This window comes from Mastigoproctus giganteus, chromosome 6 (assembly GCF_048544385.1).
Source record: "Mastigoproctus giganteus isolate SK-2022 chromosome 6, ASM4854438v1, whole genome shotgun sequence".
Taxonomy (NCBI): domain Eukaryota; kingdom Metazoa; phylum Arthropoda; class Arachnida; order Uropygi; family Thelyphonidae; genus Mastigoproctus; species Mastigoproctus giganteus.
Window position 1 is genome coordinate 196,034,457 of NC_143580.1, and position 22,350 is coordinate 196,056,806.

The following is a 22,350-nucleotide window of genomic DNA, read 5'->3' on the forward strand; positions in this document are numbered from 1 at the left end:
TTGAATAGTGGTGTATGTGCAACATCAAAGCTATCCATTACATAACTAGGATACCTTTACATTTACTGAGCCTGAAATTCTGTCTACAATTCAGAGTCTGAGGTTCTTTAATGCAGAAACAATTAAAACTATAAAGAATCTTGCATACTGTTACAGTGCATACTCAGAAAAAGCAATCTACTCTTGGATTGCTATTTCTAAGTATTTATTAAATATCTACCTGATGTCTGATAAAAAATAAAAGAAATATCATAAGTCTGATCACTAATTAGGAAGTTGCAAATAAAAGAACAACTTCCAGCCTCTAGAAAAGGAAATTATTTCTGAATATGACCTTACCACAAAGATCATTTTACATAATAATAAATTTTACAGAATTCAGTGATTTATAAATATTCAGTTATTCTTTAAAATACATAAATAATATACCTGATAATTATCCATTTTGCTTCTCAAATCATCACAGTTAGTAACTACAATATCAAACTGTAACATTGCTTCACCCATACTGATACTCTGCGTAAAAACTTTTATCAGAAGAGCATAATTTTCATTTGCTTCCAACCACTCTTTAGCAGTTCTTACTTTCTGGGCAATCTGAAATTCAAATAATATTTTATTAAGGCTTCAATAATTTTTAATACAAAAACATATAAGGGGTGGTCAAAAAGTTCTAAGAATGGAGTACAAAATTCTGTTTTTTTTTCTTTCAATGTATTCACCAGAAGTTCAATACACTTATATTTATTGTATTTACTCCCTCAAAAAAAAAAAAAAAAAAAAAAAAAAAAGTTTTTAAACAAATAATAGTCACTTGAGGCCAGATCTAGGGGGCTATGTGTGTGTGTGTGTGTGGGGGGGGGGGTTATTGATGAAATCCATATCCATGAATTTTAGCCTATGCAATCCAGACTTAAAGGTGCATTGTTCTGGAGAAGCAAATCTGATGACTCAACTTTAATCATCTTTTTCCTTGAATTGCATTCCTCAAATTGCATTGCGATATCAAAACCGCTCAAGCGCCTTAAAAACTCACCTTTCATTTTAAAAACTCGGTCAAACTTCCATTATTATTGTTTTGTTTTCTTGCAGATGCTTCTACTGTACAGTACCTCTTCCGTATCCAGCAAATATCAGCACACCGATGTTGACATTTCGACTGCCCTGGTACCTCATCTCCATGTGTTTAACGTCCCCTTTAAAATTCTCACCCTGTTCTTCACTTACACTTCCTAATGTGGAAGTGTAAAAATGTACCATGACAATCATGTTGCGGTGAAACTTCTTGAAGTTTGCTAACATATTTTCAACTGTAGTCAGATAGTCTGTATCTTTATTGTTCTGTAAAAAATTCTCAACCACAGACTTGAAACTAATGCATATCTGAATTTCTCTTTTAAATTTCGTTCCCTCATTAGTTTGCAAATTTAAAGTTTTCTCTAGCTGTCCTAAAGAAATGTAGTCATTGTTTTGTTGTAAGCAAGTAAGCCAGTTCATGTTGAATCCTTTGTCATTTCTTGTATCTGAGGAAACAAATTTTCTTTGATTTCACCATCTTTCCGATTATTCAAAATGTGCACATTGTGTAACAATTTCACACATACAAATGTAATACAGTCTCTATAATACTTCTTAAAAAACAACATTTTTTGTATTCTTGTACCCTTCTGGTAACCTTATCTTAACATGCTGGAATGATCTGATTTGAGACATTGCTACATACAATTGACAATGACTAAATACAGAGTTAGTATCCAACTGTATCAAATGTTTGCCTTTGACTTTTATTTAGAGTCATCGCAAAAGCCAGCTGAATAGGAAACCGCCATCTCTTAAATGCGAATGGCAAAGTCGAATCGGATGGAATCAAATCTACAAGTGGCATTTTCCTTTAGCTTCTCCTGTTATTATTTCTAGATCAAAAAAATTCTGATGCATAATGTTGACTATAAGTCTTGTACTTTTGATCAATCCTTCTGAAATTGCCATACTCAGCAGCAAAATAACAACTGCTCCTACCTTAAACTGTAAAATGCTGGGTGCTAAACCACTTAAACTGAGGTTATCCAGGAATTCAGTTGGATATCGCAAAAGTTCTTCGGTATCTTCAGATATAATTGTGTTAACACTCATATTGTAATGAATCACCAGACATCATTTGAAAAATTTCTAAATTGATTCTTTCACACTCGTCATTTTTTGCGGCAAGAATAGCACACAACGAAATGGCATTTACATAAGTAAGGTTGGGGTCAAAAACAAAAGGAATCAAACTATCATGAACTATTAGATTAGGATCTAATTCAAGTTTGTCCAAAATTCCAGGCACTGTGGGATACATTCCATTTCCGATTGCAAGCAGGAAATTAGCAGATTCTATATCATATTGATTAGCATTCATGTTTTGCTGAAAATGGTGAATTTTGAAAGAATTCCACAAATGAGAATATTTTAAACAATTTCTGACTATTGAGTGCCGTGAACCATGAGGAACAACTGAAAGCACTTAAAGAAAATCTCCTCCCAAAACAACAACTTTGCCACTGAAAAGCACATCATTGTTATTCATGATATCTTGTAATAAGTGGTTAACAACCACGAGAGCATCACAGGAAGCCATTGGCACCTCATCTCATATTATTAGTCGAGCAGCCTTAATCAGTTCAGCTGCTGGACTATTTATTTTGAGAGAGGAAACAGACAATTTGTTTAATTTACTAGGTAATTTGAACCTGCTGTAAACTGTATGTCCAAAGGGGGCAACATTCTAGACAGTTCAAGCAACTGGGATAACAGGAATGTTATTTTCAAAGCAAAAGTTTATTATACACTGATAAACATAGGTCTTACCTGTGCCACCAGAACCATCTATAAAAAAAAAAAAAGCATTATTAACTGACATATCATTGCATTGTACTGATGTCATTATCTCCCTGATAATATTTAACTGGTCTTCGTTAGCAGTCTGTATTATGGTTTCATAGAGTTGCAAATAATAAGCTGAGCTGAAGGCAAAGTTTTGACGGTGCAAAGAGTTAGATTATTATTATTTTTATTATTTTATTTTTTTGGAACAAAGGACATGATTGTGCGAACGTGCAAATTGTTAATCAGAAAACAATATCAACTTATGCAACTGTTTGTTTACCAGTTACCATCTTCCTGTGGCTCCATCTATGACGTGAATGTTGAACTATTCTCGTTTGTACTACAAAACTGGCCCGTTCTGTAAAATAAAACTCTTCAGAATTTTTAAATTTCAACAATTTTCTGCACATCTAGGAAGAAATATTTTCAATTTGAGACCACTTCCAGCCTGATCCGTTAAGCCTATCATTCGCACTGACTGTCAAAAGAAAATGGCTTCCATATTAAATATATAGATACTTGATGAGAATCAAACGAAAGAGTAAGCTGACTTCAGGACAAGATTTTCAACTATGGATCACCTTCATGTAATATCACAGCTAATGAAGAAAGCAAATGAATATAAAACACCATTATGCCTGCCATTTGTGGATTATGAAAAGGCATTTGACTCCGTACAGCATAAGGCAATGTTTTATGCACTAGAAAGACAAGGCATAGACATACCATACATTATGATTTTGAAGAATATGTGTGAGAATGCTACCTCCTTTATTAGACTAGACAAAGACAGCAGCAAATTTAAAATTGAGAAAGAAGTTCGACAAGAAGACACTATCTCTGAAGTTGTTTACTGCTGCCCCTGAGAAGCTTTCAGAAGATTGGACTGGTCGCAGAAAGGAGTTGTTGTTGTTATTTGGTTTTTAGGAGCATTAGCAACTAGGGTCATATTGCTCCGGGAATATGCGGTGGTCATTCCCTGACCTTTTCGCATCCTCCGTATTTGGTGGCTCATGGGCTCGAACCCCGGTCTAATCAAGAAGCATGTGCTACGCACTGCTGCTCCTGCCCACCTGGCTACGGAGGCACCTGCAGAAAGGAGTCGATGTGAATGAAGAGTACCTAAACCATTTACGATTTTCTGATGACATTGTGATCATAAGACATCCCAAAGAATTAGAGGAAAATTTAAATCAGTTATGCAGAGTTAGTAAGGATTTCGGACTAAAGATGAATATGGCTAAAACAAAAGTAATGATGAGCAAGTATGCCACAGAAAGGAATATAATCCTTGAAGGAGTAGAAATTGAAAAGGTGGATTCATATACTTATCTTGGACAAGTCATTAGCTGTAATAATGATAAATGGCTGGAAGTCAAGAAAAGAATAAATTTCAAGTGGATAGCATTCAGGAAATATAGTCAGATACTCAAGAGCAATATCCCAATTTGTTTGAAATGTAAAATAACGAACTGATGTATATTCCCCCTCCACGTCTTATGGAAGTGAAACTTGGGCACTCAAAAGAATGGAAGAGAAGCTGAAAGTACACAGCGAAGAAAGGAATGAATTATATTAGGAATTAGATTGTTGGATAAGAGAAACATATGAATAAGGCAGCAAACTCAAATAAAAGACATTCTTATCAAAACTAAGAACAATTTGATAATTGTAGATTTCTTAAAATACCATTTATAATTGATTTAATATGATATCATAGCTTAATTTATTATGGTGCCTTCAACATTACAAACTTTTATTATTTGTAAAATAATAAGAGGAGTTTACCTCAATATAGTACGTAGAACACTTCCGTATGATACTCCCCAGAAATTAAAATGAAAAAATCAACAACTTACATTGGAGTAAAATATAAATAATTAAATAATTAAAAACCAATTTAAAACAATACAAATCAATTTAAAACAATTAAAAATCAATTTAACACAATTAAAAAGAATCTAACGAAAATATTCAAAACAATTTTCTTTCCTGAAGCTGACAACGCTTTTCGACCATACGTCGTGATCACAGGAATGAAAATTACCGAATAGGCTTGAACCTGAAACTTAAATAGTGATTATTTGTCTTCGCGCCTGCGCGTAAAGGTCCACGCATCAGAGATCAAATATGGCCGCCGAACATTAACAGAATTCTCGTGTAATTTTATTTCTACGGTTTCTGCAATTAATAGTCGCGTATAATTATATTGAAGTAAACTCCTCTTATTATTTTACAAATATTAATATCAACGTAGAACATATTGAGTATTACAACTCTGATTCATACTATCTAAATCTTTTATTATTTACCTTCAACATTACAAACTCTACGTAATTTCTTAACAATTACGAAATAATAACAAGTAAGATGACAATACCTTACCCAATCGCACTTCCCTTTCAATTAATAGTATACTAGAACTTACAACCTTTTTATTAGATGCTAGATATTTTCGATTTCTCAATCAGATATACCAGCAAACATACGGATTACCTATGGGATTAGGGATCTCAGCCACCCCTTTCTGAAATTTACCTAGCTGCAATAGAAAACTATGTACTACAACCATACCACCCCAGATATAAAATTATTTATAAGATATGCAGTGACATTCTTTTAATAGGACCAAAATCCACAATAGATGATCTTTTCATTAAATTTAACTCAGTACATCATCATCAGCCATTTTCAATCCACTGCAGGATGAAGGCCTCTCCAGAAACTTTCCAGTTCCTTCTGTTTTGAGCACTGGCCATCCATTTACTACCCAAAAACTCATGAATTTCATCTATCCATCTCCGCCTTTGTCTTCCAGGTTTTCTTCTAGCTCCTCTTGGGTACCATTCTGTTATTTTCTTAGTCCATCTGTCATCATGTCTTCGAGCTATGTGTCCTGCCCAAGACCAATTTAGTTCTTTAGTTTTGATAAGAATGTCCTTTACTTGAGTTTGCTGCCTAATCCATGTGTTATCTAACTTCTTATCTAACAGTCTGATTCCCAATATAATTCGTTCCATTCTTCGCTGTGTAGTTCTCAGCTTCTCTTCGATTCTTTTGGTGAGTGCCCAAGTTTCACTTCCATAAGTCATGGTGGGGAGTATACATTGGTTCATTATTTTACGTTTCAGACAAACTGGGATATTGCTCTTCAGTATGTGACTATATTTCCTGAATGCTATCCATCCAAAATTTATTCTTCTCTTGACTTCCAGCCATTTATCATTATTACAGCTAATAACTTGTCCCAGATAAGTATATGACTCCACCTTTTCAATTACTGCTCCTTCAATCATTATTTCCCTTTCTGTGGCATACTTGTTCATCATTACTTTTGTTTTACTAACTGTCATTACTAACTGTACATAACTGATTAAGATTTTCCTCTAATTCTTTGGGATCATGGCTTATGACCACATTGTCATCTGCAAATCGTAAATGGTTTAGGTACTCTCCGTTCACATTGACTCCTTTCTGCGACCAGTCTAATCTTCTGAAAGCTTCCTCAAGGGCAGCAGTAAACAGCTTTGGAGATATTGTGAATCCTTGTCGAACTCCTTTCTCAATTTTAAATTTCCTACTGTCTTTGTCTAGTCTAATAAAGGAGGTAGCACTCTCATATATTTTCTTCAAAATCATAATATATGGGGTATCTATGCCTTGTCTTTCCAGTGCCCGAAACATTGCCCTATGCTGTATGGAGTCAAATGCCTTTTCATAATCCACAAATTCCAGGCATAACTCAGTACACAATAGATTAAAATACACCCTAGAACTTGAAGAAAATGGACAAATTAATTTTCTGAACCTCACCATATATAGGAATGACACCAAACTAGGAACAAGAATTTTTAGAAAAAATACCCATACTGGCAAGTACCTACATTTTGATTCGCACCACCCCCTTAACATAAAAAAAGCCGTTCTTTATAATCAGATTTACAATGCTATAAAATACATTTCTACACAAAACGATCTCAACTATGAACTTCAATAAATTTATATCTAGAAGGTACCCCACTCAATTAATTCAACAAACCATTTTCACCATCCAAAATAATATTAACAATCCACCCAAACACACCTCTAATAATAATTTACGTATTATCCTACCTTACCATAGTAATTTTTGCAATCAGTTCCGCCGCATATTCAAAGGTACTGACATCACCCTCACATTCTCAACTTATAATAAACTTGGCTCATTATTTAATTCATACAAAGACACACAAAAATATCATATCAGCGATATGAACAATATTATTTACCTAATAAAATGTCAACCTAACTGCTGTGCATGTTACATTGATAGCACTTCAAAATATGGTTCTCTTAAAACATTAAACACACGCGCGTACTAAATAGTTTTAAGACAGGCCAAACCAACACAGAACTAGCATCACATGTTCAATCTCACAATCACACCCCCCCCTTAGTAGACTCGGCCATTCCCATTGTCAAATTAAAATCCAGTTTTAAAATTTTCCAATATGAAGCCCTAGTTATAGAATGGTTCCGCCGCCATTCCAATCTCCAAGTATTAAATACCAAACTACCTTACAACATTGCACCGGCTTGGAATCTCATGCGCCTGAGATTTCCACATGCAACCAGGAGCATCATGGGAACTTAGCTTTCTTAAATACACGCGTTCACTCTCAACCCATCATTGCCAACTGAAGACGTGGATAACGAAAGCCACTTGTTATGGTTATTGGTCTCCAGTATTAACCATTTATTTTCAACTTTAATATTGACAACCAAGGACGAAGACATGCACTTCTACTTCCTTGCACATATTTTAACTTCTGTTTTAAACCCCAACTTACTTACTCCCCATTTAAATTTAAATTATCATTCACTCTATTCAAACATCAATTGCAGATTATAAAAATAAGGTGAGTACCATAATAAATTAAGCTATGCTATCATATTAAGTCAAAACTAAGAACTGAAATGAACTTGGGTAGGACAGATTGCTCGAAGACACGATGACAGATGGACTAAGAAAATAACAGAATGGTATCCAAGAGGAGCTAAAAGAAAACCTGGAAGACAACAACAGAAGTGGACAGATGATATTCATGAGTTCTCGGGTAGTAAATGGATGGCCATTGCACAAAAGAGAAGGAACAGTAAAGTTGCTGGAGAGGCCTTCATCCTGCAGTGGATTGAAAATGGCTGATGATGATGAATTTTAAATTCTCTTTTGATGACTTCGCCCTCTGATGTTTATCATGAATGGAAAGTTTCTGGGAATCCATCACATGCACAAACTCTGCACATTCCACAAGTTTAAAATTACTACAATGCTCATGTAGTAATTTTAAAATGCTCCCATAGGAAATGTTAAATATTTTTTTCAAGTTCAGGCACTTTGGCTCTGTTTTCTAAAACTTTTTCTTCAACAATGGCAACTGTTTCAGAATTGATTGCTTCAGATGGCCAACTACAGACCTTGGATCATCTCTGATCAACTCCCATCCTCTTTTGAATTTTGCAGATCATCTTGCAACAGTAGCATAACTGGGTGATTCTTCCCCAAACATTCTATTCATTCTATCATGGACTTCTTTAGCATTTTTGCTCTCTTTGGTTAAAAATTTGATTATTGAATGATGTTATATTTGCTGGATATTCATTCTTATTCCACCACCAGCATAAAAAATAAAATTTTAGAAACCTGCATAACACATTTACATACAATTTTTTTTGTGGCATTTTATGACATTAAGCATCAAAATAACCTATTCATTAATATATCAATACATTTTATATATCTTGTTCTCAGAACTTTTTGACCACTCATATACAGGATATTTCAAAATTATAGGGGTAGGTCTATTTACCAAAACAAGTAAAAAAAAAGTTCATATAAGCATATATCTGATTCTGAATGTCTACATAGGTGTGGCTGTTTAAATTTTAAAAAAATATACAATTATTTTAAATTAAATTATTTTTATTTATTTTAAATAAATAATTTATTAAAAATTATTTATTTTTAAATTAAAAATAGTTATCATTTTTTTTTAATGGATTACTATTGGATACTCGGAATCTGCATGCCAGGATTCCCATTATATCAAATATTTGCCTTTGGCAACACTGTTCACAATAAAATATTAATGAAAAAAAAATTTTTGTTCTGTTAATTTTGTCAAGCAGCGTATGTGTTCATTCCTTAAAAAGGCATTACGGATGTTAGATTCTGCTTTTACCGTAAAGCCTAGCATTGACCTACCTTTTGTGAAACCATGCTGATCTGTGTTAAGAAGTTTTTAGCTTTCTAAAAAACATATAGATGACCACATATTATTCATTCTAAAATTTTTGACAGGCAACTCAAAAGAGCTATTGGATAGTAGTTGACTGGATTCAAATGGTCCTTTCCTTGTTTTGGAAAAGCCAGTATTACAGAGTGTTACCAGCTTGTGGGGTAGGTTCCTTCCAAAAATAGTTTATAATAAAAGTTAGTAGAGCAAGCAGTGAATCTTCACTAAGCTGCTGGATCATTTGATAGTAGATCCCATCTGGACCTGCTGCACTTGGTTTTGCTTTATTTAGTGCTGTATCTTGGTTATATGACATTTTCTGAGTAGTGCGGAAATTTATTATTTTCTTTATAGCGTGCTACTTATGAACCAAGAAGGATGAGGAATATTTTCAAAAGTACTTCCCAAATGAAGATACAATTCCACTGGTTATATGTGGCCAAAGGATCTTTAAGATTACCTCAAAGGTCTCTACAATTCCACTGTAACATAGTTTGCATTATTTGGTTTTATTTGTTTCTGCAGGTTTGTCTGCTTATGCCAATCACTTGTTTTTTTCTTTTTTGGGAAAATTATCATTTTATGATAATGGCTGGAGTTCCCAAGGATTTTCAAGTGATTTTCCTCCATGCGACACAGATGTCACTATGCCTGTTTATTGAGGAAGAAAATTTCATCCAATACTCTCTTTGACTTTTCCGTCTGATATTGTGAGCCCTTGCTTGTTTATATTTGGTGAGGTTTTCAGCTGTGCAAAATTTGTGAAAATTTCTGAAAACAATTCCATATCTTGTTTTGCTATGTAACAGTCATTATTCCATCAGAACTTGTACTGCATATGATTTTTAACTTTAGTCTTTGGAAAAGTTTCTTTTGCTGCACTGGTAATTTTTGCATTATGCATGCAGCTACTTCATCTATATCCAAGGATACAACCTTAGTTTCCTTTAAAATGGTGCAGCTCTTATATTTTTTTCTAATTTGCTGCTTTAAATTTCCAATTCTCCTTTTGTGCAGATATTGGTGCACTTCCTGTAATCAACTTGTATACAATTGGATAGTGATCACTATTATATGGATCACCTATGGCAGGGTATAATGCTGGTGAGCAGATAGTTTGATCAACTGCTGAACTTACTCCTGTTGACAGGTGAATGAGTATCTGCACCTGTATTCAAAAACTGTGCCAATCAATTGTTTTTTTTCTTTTTTGGGAAATACTCTGTCAGTGTCTATATTATCATTAGCATGCAATTCAAAAATTGGTTCTTCTGTGTAGGCAAATTCTTCCAAGTCCATGCATTATTTGCTGTATGGGTTCTTAGTTTCTGTTTTGGAGGCCGTAGTGGCCACTTCTGGAGGACTACCTGAGCTTGGTGGAATAGATATGGTGTATTGTTTGCTTAGTTTGTCTTTCATTCTTGCTGCTTCAGTTGAGAGAGAAGAGATCTGGCCCAGCCTGCTGTGGAGATGTTTGGCGGTACTGAGATTCCTGTTTGTGATGATAGCATAGCATATGATTTTTGAACCACTGCTGCATATGAACATGAGTTTTGTAAAAAAGGAGTGTGCTTTTTGGATTCCTGATAGGTGACCTTGTGCTTATATTTTTGGATCTGTTTCTCCCTTTCCATTCACAGTCTTTGGAAAAAGCTGAATGGTTCTGCCTGCAATTTGGGCATCGTAGGGCTTGTTGATTGTACTCACTGTGTGCTCCTTTGATCCACCAGACTCATACAACTATTCCCCTACGAATGACCGAACTTCTGGCATTTGTAACACTGCATCAGGTTTGGAATGTATGGTTTTAAATGACAAATCAAATAACCTGCTTTCACTGTGTTTGGGAGATTTGATGAACTGAATGTAAGAATTATGTTCTTACTAGGAACAAATACATCATCTCTTTTAACTGAAATTCTTTTAGCCTGAATTACTTTCTGCTCCCTTAATTCTTGGACTATTTCTTCTTCTGTGCTGTTTATTAAATCTCATTCCATTATTACTCCTTTTGAATAATTCAAGGTCTTCTGGAATGACTTTGCCTGGGATTCTCCTGTGGCACTGAGAAACAGTTCTGAGTGCCTTTAATGGGTGGTTTCAATTAGCAAATCCCTGACTTCAATCTGAAAACCATTTTAGGTGTTAATGCTATTGTTTCCAGGCACCTTTGTATAACAAAGAGCCTGGAAATGATATTTGCAAGTGTTCGCGCGCACTCTCTCTCTCTCTCTCATCAGAGCAGGCAGGCTACCTTGGCAGTTTGGGCAACTAGTATGTTTTATAGAGTGCTCTCTGTGGGCATAATTTCTGGAATTACATTCAGTGCAGATAGCTATATTTTTGCATCCAACTTATCTGTATTTATGGCACCTTATAACAATGTAGAAAAGGCCTGAAATACACATATTAAGGAATATAAGGCCTAATAGGGCAGTTGAGGGATCCAGGGGTACTGAAGATGAGTATAATATTTCTTGGTGAGGTGAGCACTCTATCCCATTTTAGCATAATTCTTTTTGTTTCATAACTGAATTATTCCTGCAATTCATGTTAGACCACATCTTCTGACACAGCAAGAAGGTCATATTCATTTCATCAATAACTTGAAGTGCTAAGAGTAGCATAAGGAGTGAGTGGTATGTGCTATCAAAGGATGTGACTTTGAGCAGTTTCTCAGACTAGTGCTGGCTTTTCATTTCCACTAAGAGGTTCCATCATACTGCCTTGGAAGGAAATCTGCACATTTCATAGACAGTTCTGAATTAAGAATGGAGCTAGTCATCTGCTATGGCCTGATTACTTGTTAAGTAACATCAACTAACATTTTAGTTATGTGTGAGCTGTTGTCTTTGTAATTTTGACCAGTCTGAACTGAGTCCATGGTACCAACTTTCTGTTGTCTATTGCCAAATCTTTTTAGTTTGGGGGGGGGGGGGGTATTCAATTTCCAAGTTTACTAATCCCATCATGTGGAAGCAACAAGAGCAATGTGCCACCAAAGGACTAAATAAGCAGAAAATTAAAAAGTAGTACATTAATGCTGAGTAGCAATACACTGCAAACAAGCAAGTGGTAGTACATTGCTAGCATCAGCAGCATGTTTCAAGCAGAACATATTACAAAGGAACATATTACAGCATTAGAAAACTGCAGCCTTAGATAATTTCCTCTCTTAAACCTCAACTAGGTAAGTAGAAATGGCATATTTTTTTGCCAAGAGTGATGGAGAAATTTATCCATGAAAGGAACTAACATTATGTCAGTAATTACTCACAAGTGAATAATCAATAAAGGAATATCAAGTTAAAGGTTGAGCTCAAATCCAAACAACTGCTACCTTTTTCAGACACAAAACACATCTGGTAGATCATCTTTCTCTACAAGGTGGTATGGAGAAAGGAGATGGATACTTGGAGGATCATCCATTTTACACTCAATTACCCATCAGTACTGTTAGGATTATACTACTGAAAGTTCTCAACAAGAGTGCTTAGTGTTAAAATGACTAAGCCAACAAAGAAATTGAACATTAAAAACAAACTTCTCAAAATAACTTGGCATGAAACAAATAAGATCAATCCCACACATCATATCTGATTAGAAATTCAGTGTGGCCAACTGAGTTGCAATTACAATAAAACTTACTTAAGTAAAATGCAGATTTATATCTGCATTATATTTATTTTTATTTTTAAATTTAGTTTTATTTTTAAATTTATCTGCATTTTACTTAAGTAAGTTTTGTATTTATTTTTATTTTTAAATTTATATCTTTTACTTACGTAAGTAAGTAAAAGATATAAATCTGCATAAACTGATAACCACTAAGATTAATCATTCCCAGTGAATTTCTTTGTGATTCCCTCCAATGCTTCTGATATCAACTACTGAGACTAAGACGAGTTCCCAGAACCACCAATTCCATTTAACAAATGTGACTATACAAGCATATGCACCAAACAGGTTGAATCAAACATCTGTGTGTTTGTTACAGGTACACAGGTTCTTCCAACGTTACATGTTCCACTATTTCTCTCATTTCTTCCTTCAGTTCTTTGTTACTTATATGTCCCAGTTCAGCAAGAGATGCTGGAATGGAAGGTGAAACATGAAATATTAAAATTTTTGAATGTAAGTTAGCTAGAGTGTATTTAGAGATTTAAATCATCAAAAATGTATCAGATGGCACACTTACATTTTTCTGAAGATTATGCAGATAAGGAACTAATTCATCAGATTCAGAATTATTACAGTGAGGATAACAAAGCACTAACTTCTGCCTTCTTTTTCTTACTTCATAAAGCTGCTTTGCATGAACTTCTACAACGTTATCAATATCCTAATCAAAAGAAATAAATCATGGTCAATAATCTCAACAATGTTTGAATAAATTTTAGGAAGAACTAGACAAATTATTAGAGTACAGGAGATGAGACAACTTTTTTTTTCTTTTTGATGCTATATAAGCTTGCTTCCTTTCATCATTTCCACTAATCTATGTAAAAACTGATAACTTAGGAATCAACTACACAAACTGACTAATTTATGAGCAGTTCTCACAAAATGCTGATGAATATAGAACAGGTAAAAGCTTGTTTGATTAAGATATTAATATTTAGCACTTATTTCTCATAATGTAAAGTTATTATAACAAGTTGCCTTGTGTTGCACTACCAACAATAAACACTTTTAACAGGAGAATATGAGTGTATTGTTATTTATTAGAAATGTGATGAAACCTGCCAGACAACTGTTTCATCACTACTGGGGGGGAGCACTTAACAGTGCAGGGGGGGGGGGGAACTCAGTTGTTTTGAATAAATTCATATCTATGAGAGATGACAAAAGGTGTACAAGTTTATACAATGATAAGTCAGGGCTAAAGTCTGATGTCTATCTCTGAATAAATTATATAAATTAGTTGCATTTACATATGCTTCTTACAAAAAGTTGATAGACAGAACAAGCAAAAACTTGTTTTTGCTTGTTCTGTATTACTTAATAGCACACATCTGTTTTTCATTAATCTGTATTTCAGTATTACTTAATACCACACATTGCACTACTTATTGGTAGTGCAATACCAAAGCAAATCACTGTAATAGCTGTTATGAGAAATCAATAACAGTATTAGGACTGCCTTAATCAATGTTTTGCTTAATGTGACTGTCAACTATGATTTTTAGCCTTTCTCACCAACCATTGAAGTAAAAACGAAAACCAAAATCTTAAAAAGCTTTATATTTAAAATTTACAATAAATTTACAGTAGATCAAAAAAATAAATGTGATTATACAAATAAAATGTTACTGATAATAAAATACTGAATTAAGATAGAATAAAACAAATGTGGTGTACAGTGAATGTACAAATAAAATGATAATAAAATACTGAATTAAAATGCAATAAAATATACTAGATTAAAAGCGCTAAAATAACTGAAGCTTTCAAAGGCTTCTGCCTTCTTTCTCAACAGTGACTGTCAACGTTATGTAAAAAGTGCATATAAATGAATTATTTTTCATTTGTATAGTTGATTCAGAGACACACATAAGATTTAAGCTAATCTCTCATAAATGTGAGTAAAATCACAACTGGGATGTCAGATTATGTACTGATGGATGCCTGCCCTGCCACTGATGAACAGCAAACAGTAAAGTGGACATATGAATAAAGTAGTGCCACTTCCTGTAAGTTACAATACATAGGCATTTGTTGTTATTTGTTATTTTATTAATTCATCACCATTTATCTATCATGTGCCCGCCTGACAATTCACATCAGGTCATACAGCTGTTAAATCAGTTTACTTAGTATATTTATTGAGAATTTTGCAAAATTTATTATAAATTTTTTGTAACCTTAATATCATTTGCAATTACTTAAATAATTTCAATAACAATTTTAAAAAATGCTAAAAAAATCTTAAAATGTTTTAACACACTTTTATTATTAATGAAATTAATAAAAATTTTCTAATGAAGTTTACATGTGCATGTAAACCAAGAATTTGGCAAGATTGCCAATAAAGAAATTTTTAATGCTAGTCATGGATCTTTGATTGCTTTAAATGCAATTTGCTTTTACAAAGAACTCTACAAAGAGAAAGAAAAGCAAATAAAACAACCGAAATTATGCACTTCCATTAAGAAAAAATGAGGCTGCAGTAGCCAAGTCTTTGCAGAAATAAACTGGAGAAGTTTTTGTTTAAGAATGATGTGGTAGAGAGGGCATGACATACATGGTCTTAAAGAAAATCTGTGAATTTTACAAATATAAATAAAATAGTTCCTATTTATTTATTTATTATTATTTTTTCCCCTTTGGATCATATCTTTCATGTAATACATGTCATATGCAAGTCAATACACATATGAAGGCTGATCAGCAACATTGTTCATCATGTTTTTCATTGTGGGTCTAGGAATCCAACTACAATGAACAACAAGGAGCTCTTATACTTTTTTTAGGAGATGTGTTGCTTACTGGAAGTGCAACAGCAAGGTACTTGTGTTTTTTTTTGGGTCAATCCTTGAGAAATGCTTCAGGGGTTGTAAAAAGTATATTGAAACTGAGATATCATAGAGAACAAAGCAATATTCAAGTGATTCAACTTCTGCATTGATGGAGCCTTTTATGTGAGGAAACAAAAAAAATTCAGTGTTTAAATCTTTAAATTCAATCAAAGAAATCTAATATTTATAAAGAAGTAAAATTTGGAATAATTGAAAATAACATTTTGTAAGGATTTTTTTCAGCAGTATGCAATTGGATTGTATTTATGTAACTAAACTGCGATGCAAACTATTTTGAAACAATAAAATATAACTTTGTATAATTGGAATGAAGACTTATTTTATTACTTTCAAAAATAAATATATATAGCAAACATATCTCTTTGCCGATGAGGAATGAAGGAATTAATTTATCAAGCTAAAAGGTATAATAAAGATAAAGCATTCACTGCTTTTATCAAACAAAATAATTCAATGAAAAAAATGGCTGGCTGGTTAAATAAATGCAGCATTTACAATGGAAACTTTCCACAATTTTGGATGAGGCTAGATAACAGACTGGCTTGTAGCCACCGTACTTCCTAATAGCAAAACATTTCACATGGGAAACCATAATGAGGCAACATGCATGTGCACATTTGTATGTTATATTTACAAGTATGCACATGTGTATGAGGAAGTAGGTGTGAAAGTAAGTACCTGAGCAAAGAAATGGACAAGTAGGTAATTACTTTGGAGGCAAATTGCTGACATTGGAGGCAAATTGCTGATGTGGATAAAGGGGTGGCTGAGGGGGAGAAGACAGAGAGTGGTAATCAATGGACACTGCTCATCGTGGACTAATGTTATTACCTGATGATCCTGCTCAGGTAGCTAACAAACTAAATGAATATTTTGCATCGACATTCACACATTAGGAGTTATTTAGTGAGGGGAAAGCCAGAGGTGTATGCAACTCTAGCAGTAAGCTAGAGAATCTTGTAATAACTGAGAGTAAAGTGGAGGAGAAACTGTTGAAGATAAACACAAGAAAGGCACCCGGGGTGGATGGGATCTATCCAGTTATATTAAAGGAGGCAGCAGAGGAAGTAAGCAAACCCTTAGCCATAATTATGAGAGCTTCCTTGGACTCAGGGGAGGTACCCGCAGACTGGAGAAGTGCAAATGTGACCCCAATTCACAAAGGAGGATCAAAGGCTGACACAAGCAATTATACACCTGTGAGTTTAACTTCTGTTCCAGGAAAATTAATGGAGGCACTAGTTAAAGAAGCACTGCAGGATCATTTAGACAAGACTTCAGTTACAGCTCGGACACAGCATGGTTTTGTTAAGGGGAAGTCTTGCCTGACCAATTTGATTGGATACTATGATGCAGTCACAAAAGAACTGGATGCAGGGAATAACTTTGATATTATATACTTGGATCTTAGAAAGGCTTTTGATACTGTTGCACATGGAAGACTGCTGCACAAATTGGAGCAGTGTGACATTGGAGGCAAATTGCTGCTGTGGATAAAGGGGTGGCTGAGGGGGAGAAGACAGAGAGTGGTAATCAATGGACACTGCTCATCGTGGACTAATGTTATTAGTGGAGTCCCTCAGGGCTCAGTGTTGGGTCCATTATTGTTTTCTGTATTCATAAATGATACTGATGATGGTATATCGAGCTTAATGTCGAAGTTTGCAGACGATACAAAGGTAGGCAGGGTTGTCAAGGATACTACTGACGCTATGCTGCTGCAACAGGATCTGGAAAGGTTGAGCAGATGGGCTGAGAGGTGGCAAATGAAGTTTAACATTGACAAATGTAAAGTACTACACATGGGAAACAGCAACCCCAGAGCAACGTATCAACTCTGTGGTACTACACTGACAGTGGTAGAGAATGAAAGGGACCTGGGGGTGGTTGTGCAGGCAGATATGAAGTTCTCTGAGCAGTGCAGATGGGCTGCAAGAGCAGCTCATGGTGTATTGTCAATGATATATAGGAATTTTTCTAGCAGGGATAAGGAGGTGATTATTCCCTTGTATAAGGCAATGGTCAGGCCACACCTAGAGTACTGTATACAGGTCTGGAGGCCTCATTTCAAGAAGGATGTAGAGCTGCTGGAACGAGTACAGAGAAGGGCAACAAGATTAGTGAATGGAACAAAGGGGTGCTCTTACGAAGAAAGGCTTAAGTTTTGCAAATTACAGTGTCTGGAGACTAGGCACCAGCGAGGTGATCTGATAGAGGTGTATAAAGCATTGAATGGTTTGAGCATGCTCAATGCTGATGGGATCCTTCCTCTCACTCAGAATAATCACCTGAGAGGGCATAAATTCAAATTGAGGAAAGACAGATGTAGGATAGACATGCGGAAATTTGCCTTTAGCCAGCGAGTGGTTGGTTGGTGGAACAGACTTCCATCCCTTGTCGTGGAAGTTGATAGCCTAAATAAGTTTAAGGCTGAGCTGGACAGGTATTTTGAACGAACAGAGGGGTGAAGTGGAAGTGGTTTTTTTTTTTTTTTTTTGGCTGATGCTGCATAAGCTTGCTTTCTTGCATCAAATGCCTCTACTAATGCTAATGCTAAAATGCTAATACTTTTATGGGCTCTCACCACAATAGCATTTTTGCAATTTAAGAAGCCACACATATTACTGTATAAAAATTTAAAATAGTGTACAGAAACAGCTGAATATAAAACTCTGAAACAGTGTTAATTATTGTGAATAATTCAATTTAAATATGTTAATAATATGCGACGATAGCGTTCCCGAATTCAGACATTTCACATGCTAGTATAGAGTCTGTATGGTGTGAGATAGTTGGAAACAAAGGTATAATGCGAGTAGGGGTAATCTACAGACCAGGTGATTGTGAAGATTATGACAAAAGCCTCTACATGCAAATGGAATGGGCAAGTAAGCGTCAATGCCTTATTATGGGTGATTTCAATTTGCCTCTAATTGATTGGAGTAAATGGGAAGGAAACTCGACATTGGGAACAAAATTTTTAAATCAACTAGATGACTGTTATTTGTATCAACATGTCAGGGAAAGTACTAGAGAAAAGAATATCCTAGACCTCATCATCATCACACATGAATCAGATGACATAACAGGGCTGACAGTAGAGGAACCAGTAGAAATTACGATGCCTTAAGGTACTACATGGCCTCTATTAACTGGGTAGATATCGTGCAGAAAATGAATACATTTGAACTGTGGTACGCTTTTAAAACATTAATCACAGATGCCTTGAATGCTTATATACCATTAAAAAAATACTCCACGAGGAGGGTTCCAAGTTGGATGAATAGTGAAGTTGCCACATTAGTTGAGCAGAAAAAGGTGGCATGGAAAGGTTACAGAGCAATAAAAAGTACTGAAGCCTATAACAGCTACAAGGTGATGTGTAATAGACCCACAGAAAAGGTTCGACAGGCAAAGGCAGTTTATGAGAAATCACTAGCAAACAGAGCAAAGAGGGGGGATAAAGAATTGCCAAGAAGAGCAGGACAAACCAGATCGGACCTTTACGTAAGGGAAAGGGGATAGTATTAAATACACCAGCTCCCGTTGCAGATGAACTCAACAGTTATTTTGCATCGATATTTACAAATGAAAAACCTTTTGTGGCAATGGGAAATTGTGGGAGCGAAGTTAAAAAATATGTAATTAATGATATTGAAATTTCGCAAGATTATTTAATGAAAAAACTTTTGAGCCTACAGACCAGTAAGGCTCCTGGAGTTGATGGAATATACCCTATAATCTTAAGGGAGGCAGCAAGCGAGTGCATTGAACCATTGAGGCTAATTATGCGAGCATCACTAGATTCTAGGGAGATTCCCTTGGATTGGAAAAGTGCAAATGTATCTCCCATACATAAGGGTGGCTCTAAAAGTGAAGTTGGAAATTATCGACCTGTCAGTCTGACTTCAGTAGCAGGGAAAAGCATGGAGGCAATGATCAAGGGTGGAATTCAAGATCATTTGGATCGAATTGAAATTCTCAAGGATACTCAGCATGGTTTTGTAAAGGGAAAATCACGTTTAACAAATCTGGTTTGCTATTTCGAAAGGGTCACTCACGAGCTGGATTTAGGGAATAATTTCGACATTGTTTATTTAGATTTCAGCAAAGCTTTTGACTCAGTCCCACATGAGCGGTTGTTTTATAAGCTGGAACAGGATGGAATCACTGGGAAAATCCTTAGATGGATAGAAGAATGGCTTCAGGGAAGGAGGCAGAGGGTTGTGATAAATAGCTATTCCTCAGATTGGGTTGATGTAAGAAGTGGGGTTCCCCAAGGATCAGTATTAGGACCACTGTTGTTTTTAATTTTCATTAACGACACTGATGAAGGGATAGAGGGCGTGATGTCTAAATTTGCAGATGATGTTAAAATTGGTAGAGTAGTCAATGATCACTGTCAAGCTGAGCTTCTTCAGAGAGACCTAGATAGGCTTCAGGAATGGTCAGAAAAATGGCAGCTATGCTTTAATCCAACAAAGTGTAAAGTATTACACCAGGGTAAAAGTAATCCCAAAATAACTTATTCACTTGGTGGAGTTCAACTAAACCCAGTACTGGAGGAAAGGGACTTGGGTGTTATGATACAGTCAGACATGAAATTCTCTGAGCATTGTAAACAGGTTGCAAGGAAGGCCCATGGTGTCCTATCGATGATCTAGTGAACTTTTGCAAGTAGAGATAGGGACGTGATAATCCCATTATATAAGGCTTATGTTAGACCACACTTGGAATACTGTGTTCAAGTATGGAGACCGCACCTAAAGAAAGACATCGAGCTTCTTGAAAGGGTGCAAAGACGGGTAACTCGCCTGGCGAGATTGGCAAAAGGGCGTCCTTATGAAGAAAGACTTTGAATATGTGGGTTGCAGAGTTTGGAAACTAGACACCTTAGAGGAGATTTGATTGAGGTGTTTAAGGCTCTGAGAGGCATCAGTAAAATGAATGAGGAAGAAATTTTCAAGACTATAAATGATGCTAGAACTAGGGGACATAAATTCAAGTTACAGGGGGAAATGTTTAGATTGGACTGCAGGAAGTTTTATTTTAGCCAGCGAGTTATAAATTACTGGAATAAGTTGCCTTCATGGGTGGTAGAGGTCGACAGTTTGAGGAAATTCATAGGTCATCTGGATAGTACTTTCGGGTAAGGGAAGCGCATAGGATGATAGGTTTAATTTTCTTTTTTTTATTAATTATTATTATTATTATTTTTTTTTTTTTTTTTATCATTGGTTTGTTCGGATTTTTTTTTTTTTTTTGGCTGGTGCAGCATAAGCCATAGGCTTTCTTGCATCATGCGGCCATTACTAATACTAATACTAATAATTAATATTAATACTAATAACTGTTACATTTTTTGAATTTATTAAAATAACAAAAAGAATACAATTAAATCAAGATTAAACACTTTTTTTTACTAAGTGACTGTACTGCTGTAACTACAGGAAGTATTTTGTTTGCAAGGTACTATTGTTGCAAGAAAAAATAAAAAGTAAAATTAAGTAAAAGCATAACCAATTAATGACCACAAATTAAAAAGAAAAAGAGAGTATCTCCTTTTTTTTTAATTTTCACATATTAATCAAATATGTTTTTACTTATTTTTACTTTTTGCTGGTTAAGTTTTTTTTTTAATCTAGAATAATTACTCTCACCAATTACAACATGACTTTTATGGGATGCAGAAACAAATATGGAGATTTATCAGAAGTCAAAGAAAAGAAATTTATAAATATATTAACTTTGCCAATATATCAATATTAGAACAGGAAATATATTTTTGGAACCCATGTGCAGAGAACAGGAGCATAACACAATGGAACAAAGTAAAAATGATAACAGGTTGTATATCTCTAAAATGAAGTACAAAAACAAATAACATATCGAAAAAACAGCTGGTACTGATAAAAATAATTAACTTCTCAAATAAGGGGACCTTAACTTGTTAGATGAAACAGTCAAACTCTTTACACTTATATGTAACACAGAAAAGACATTACCAAATGATAAAAGAGTATCGCAATAAAATGCCAATTCTGAAAAACAGAATAAAAATAAGCCACTGAAATTATACATAAAAATAGTGTCAGAATATCTTATGAATAATTTGGAATTTCTTTCAAGATGAATAACAGGGGTTTGGAAAAGAAAGATCATGTATCAATTCAGTATTTATATTGAACCAAATTACAGAAAGGACAATTGAATTTAATGTGCCAGTATAATTATTAAGAAAGGTTAAAATAGTAAATAAAGAATTAAAAATAATAAATAATACAGATGATGTAGTACTCTTGCACAAACAGAAGACGATTAACAAATATTGCTGCACAGATTTAAAAAAAACTGCAACAAAATATGATATGAAAATTTCAGTTAATAAAACAAAATCGTTAACAGAGTAAGGACCCTTTAAAAGTAAAATTGTAATTAGAAGGAAAAATGATAGAATAGGTAAGGAAATTTAAATATTTGGGCACAGAAATTAAGAGTGGCAATGTTATAAACCAGGCAAAAAATGCTAACAAAATAGCTGGATACTTATATTGTACTATTTTGAACAATAAGAACATAAGAAAAGAAACAAAAACAAGACCATATTTTGACATATGGATGTGAAAGCTGAGCTGAGCATGAAAAACTAAGCAAGTAAATAAATGAAG

General features: G+C 34.5%; 1 protein-coding gene across 3 annotated transcripts in view; it reads right to left on the bottom strand.

Annotated features, from left to right (window-relative positions):
- LOC150084856 (muscle-specific protein 300 kDa-like) overlaps window positions 1-22,350 on the bottom strand; it is a 1,257,473-nt gene that overhangs the window by 382,556 nt on the left and 852,567 nt on the right. For all 3 annotated transcript variants that reach the window (XM_090376651.1, XM_090376652.1, XM_090376650.1), the window contains 2 exons: window positions 13,342-13,485; window positions 430-597 (listed from right to left, as the gene is read on the bottom strand). In XM_090376651.1, coding sequence (XP_090232777.1) covers window positions 430-597; window positions 13,342-13,485 — 312 coding nt within the window. The remainder of the gene's footprint in view (window positions 1-429; window positions 598-13,341; window positions 13,486-22,350) is intronic.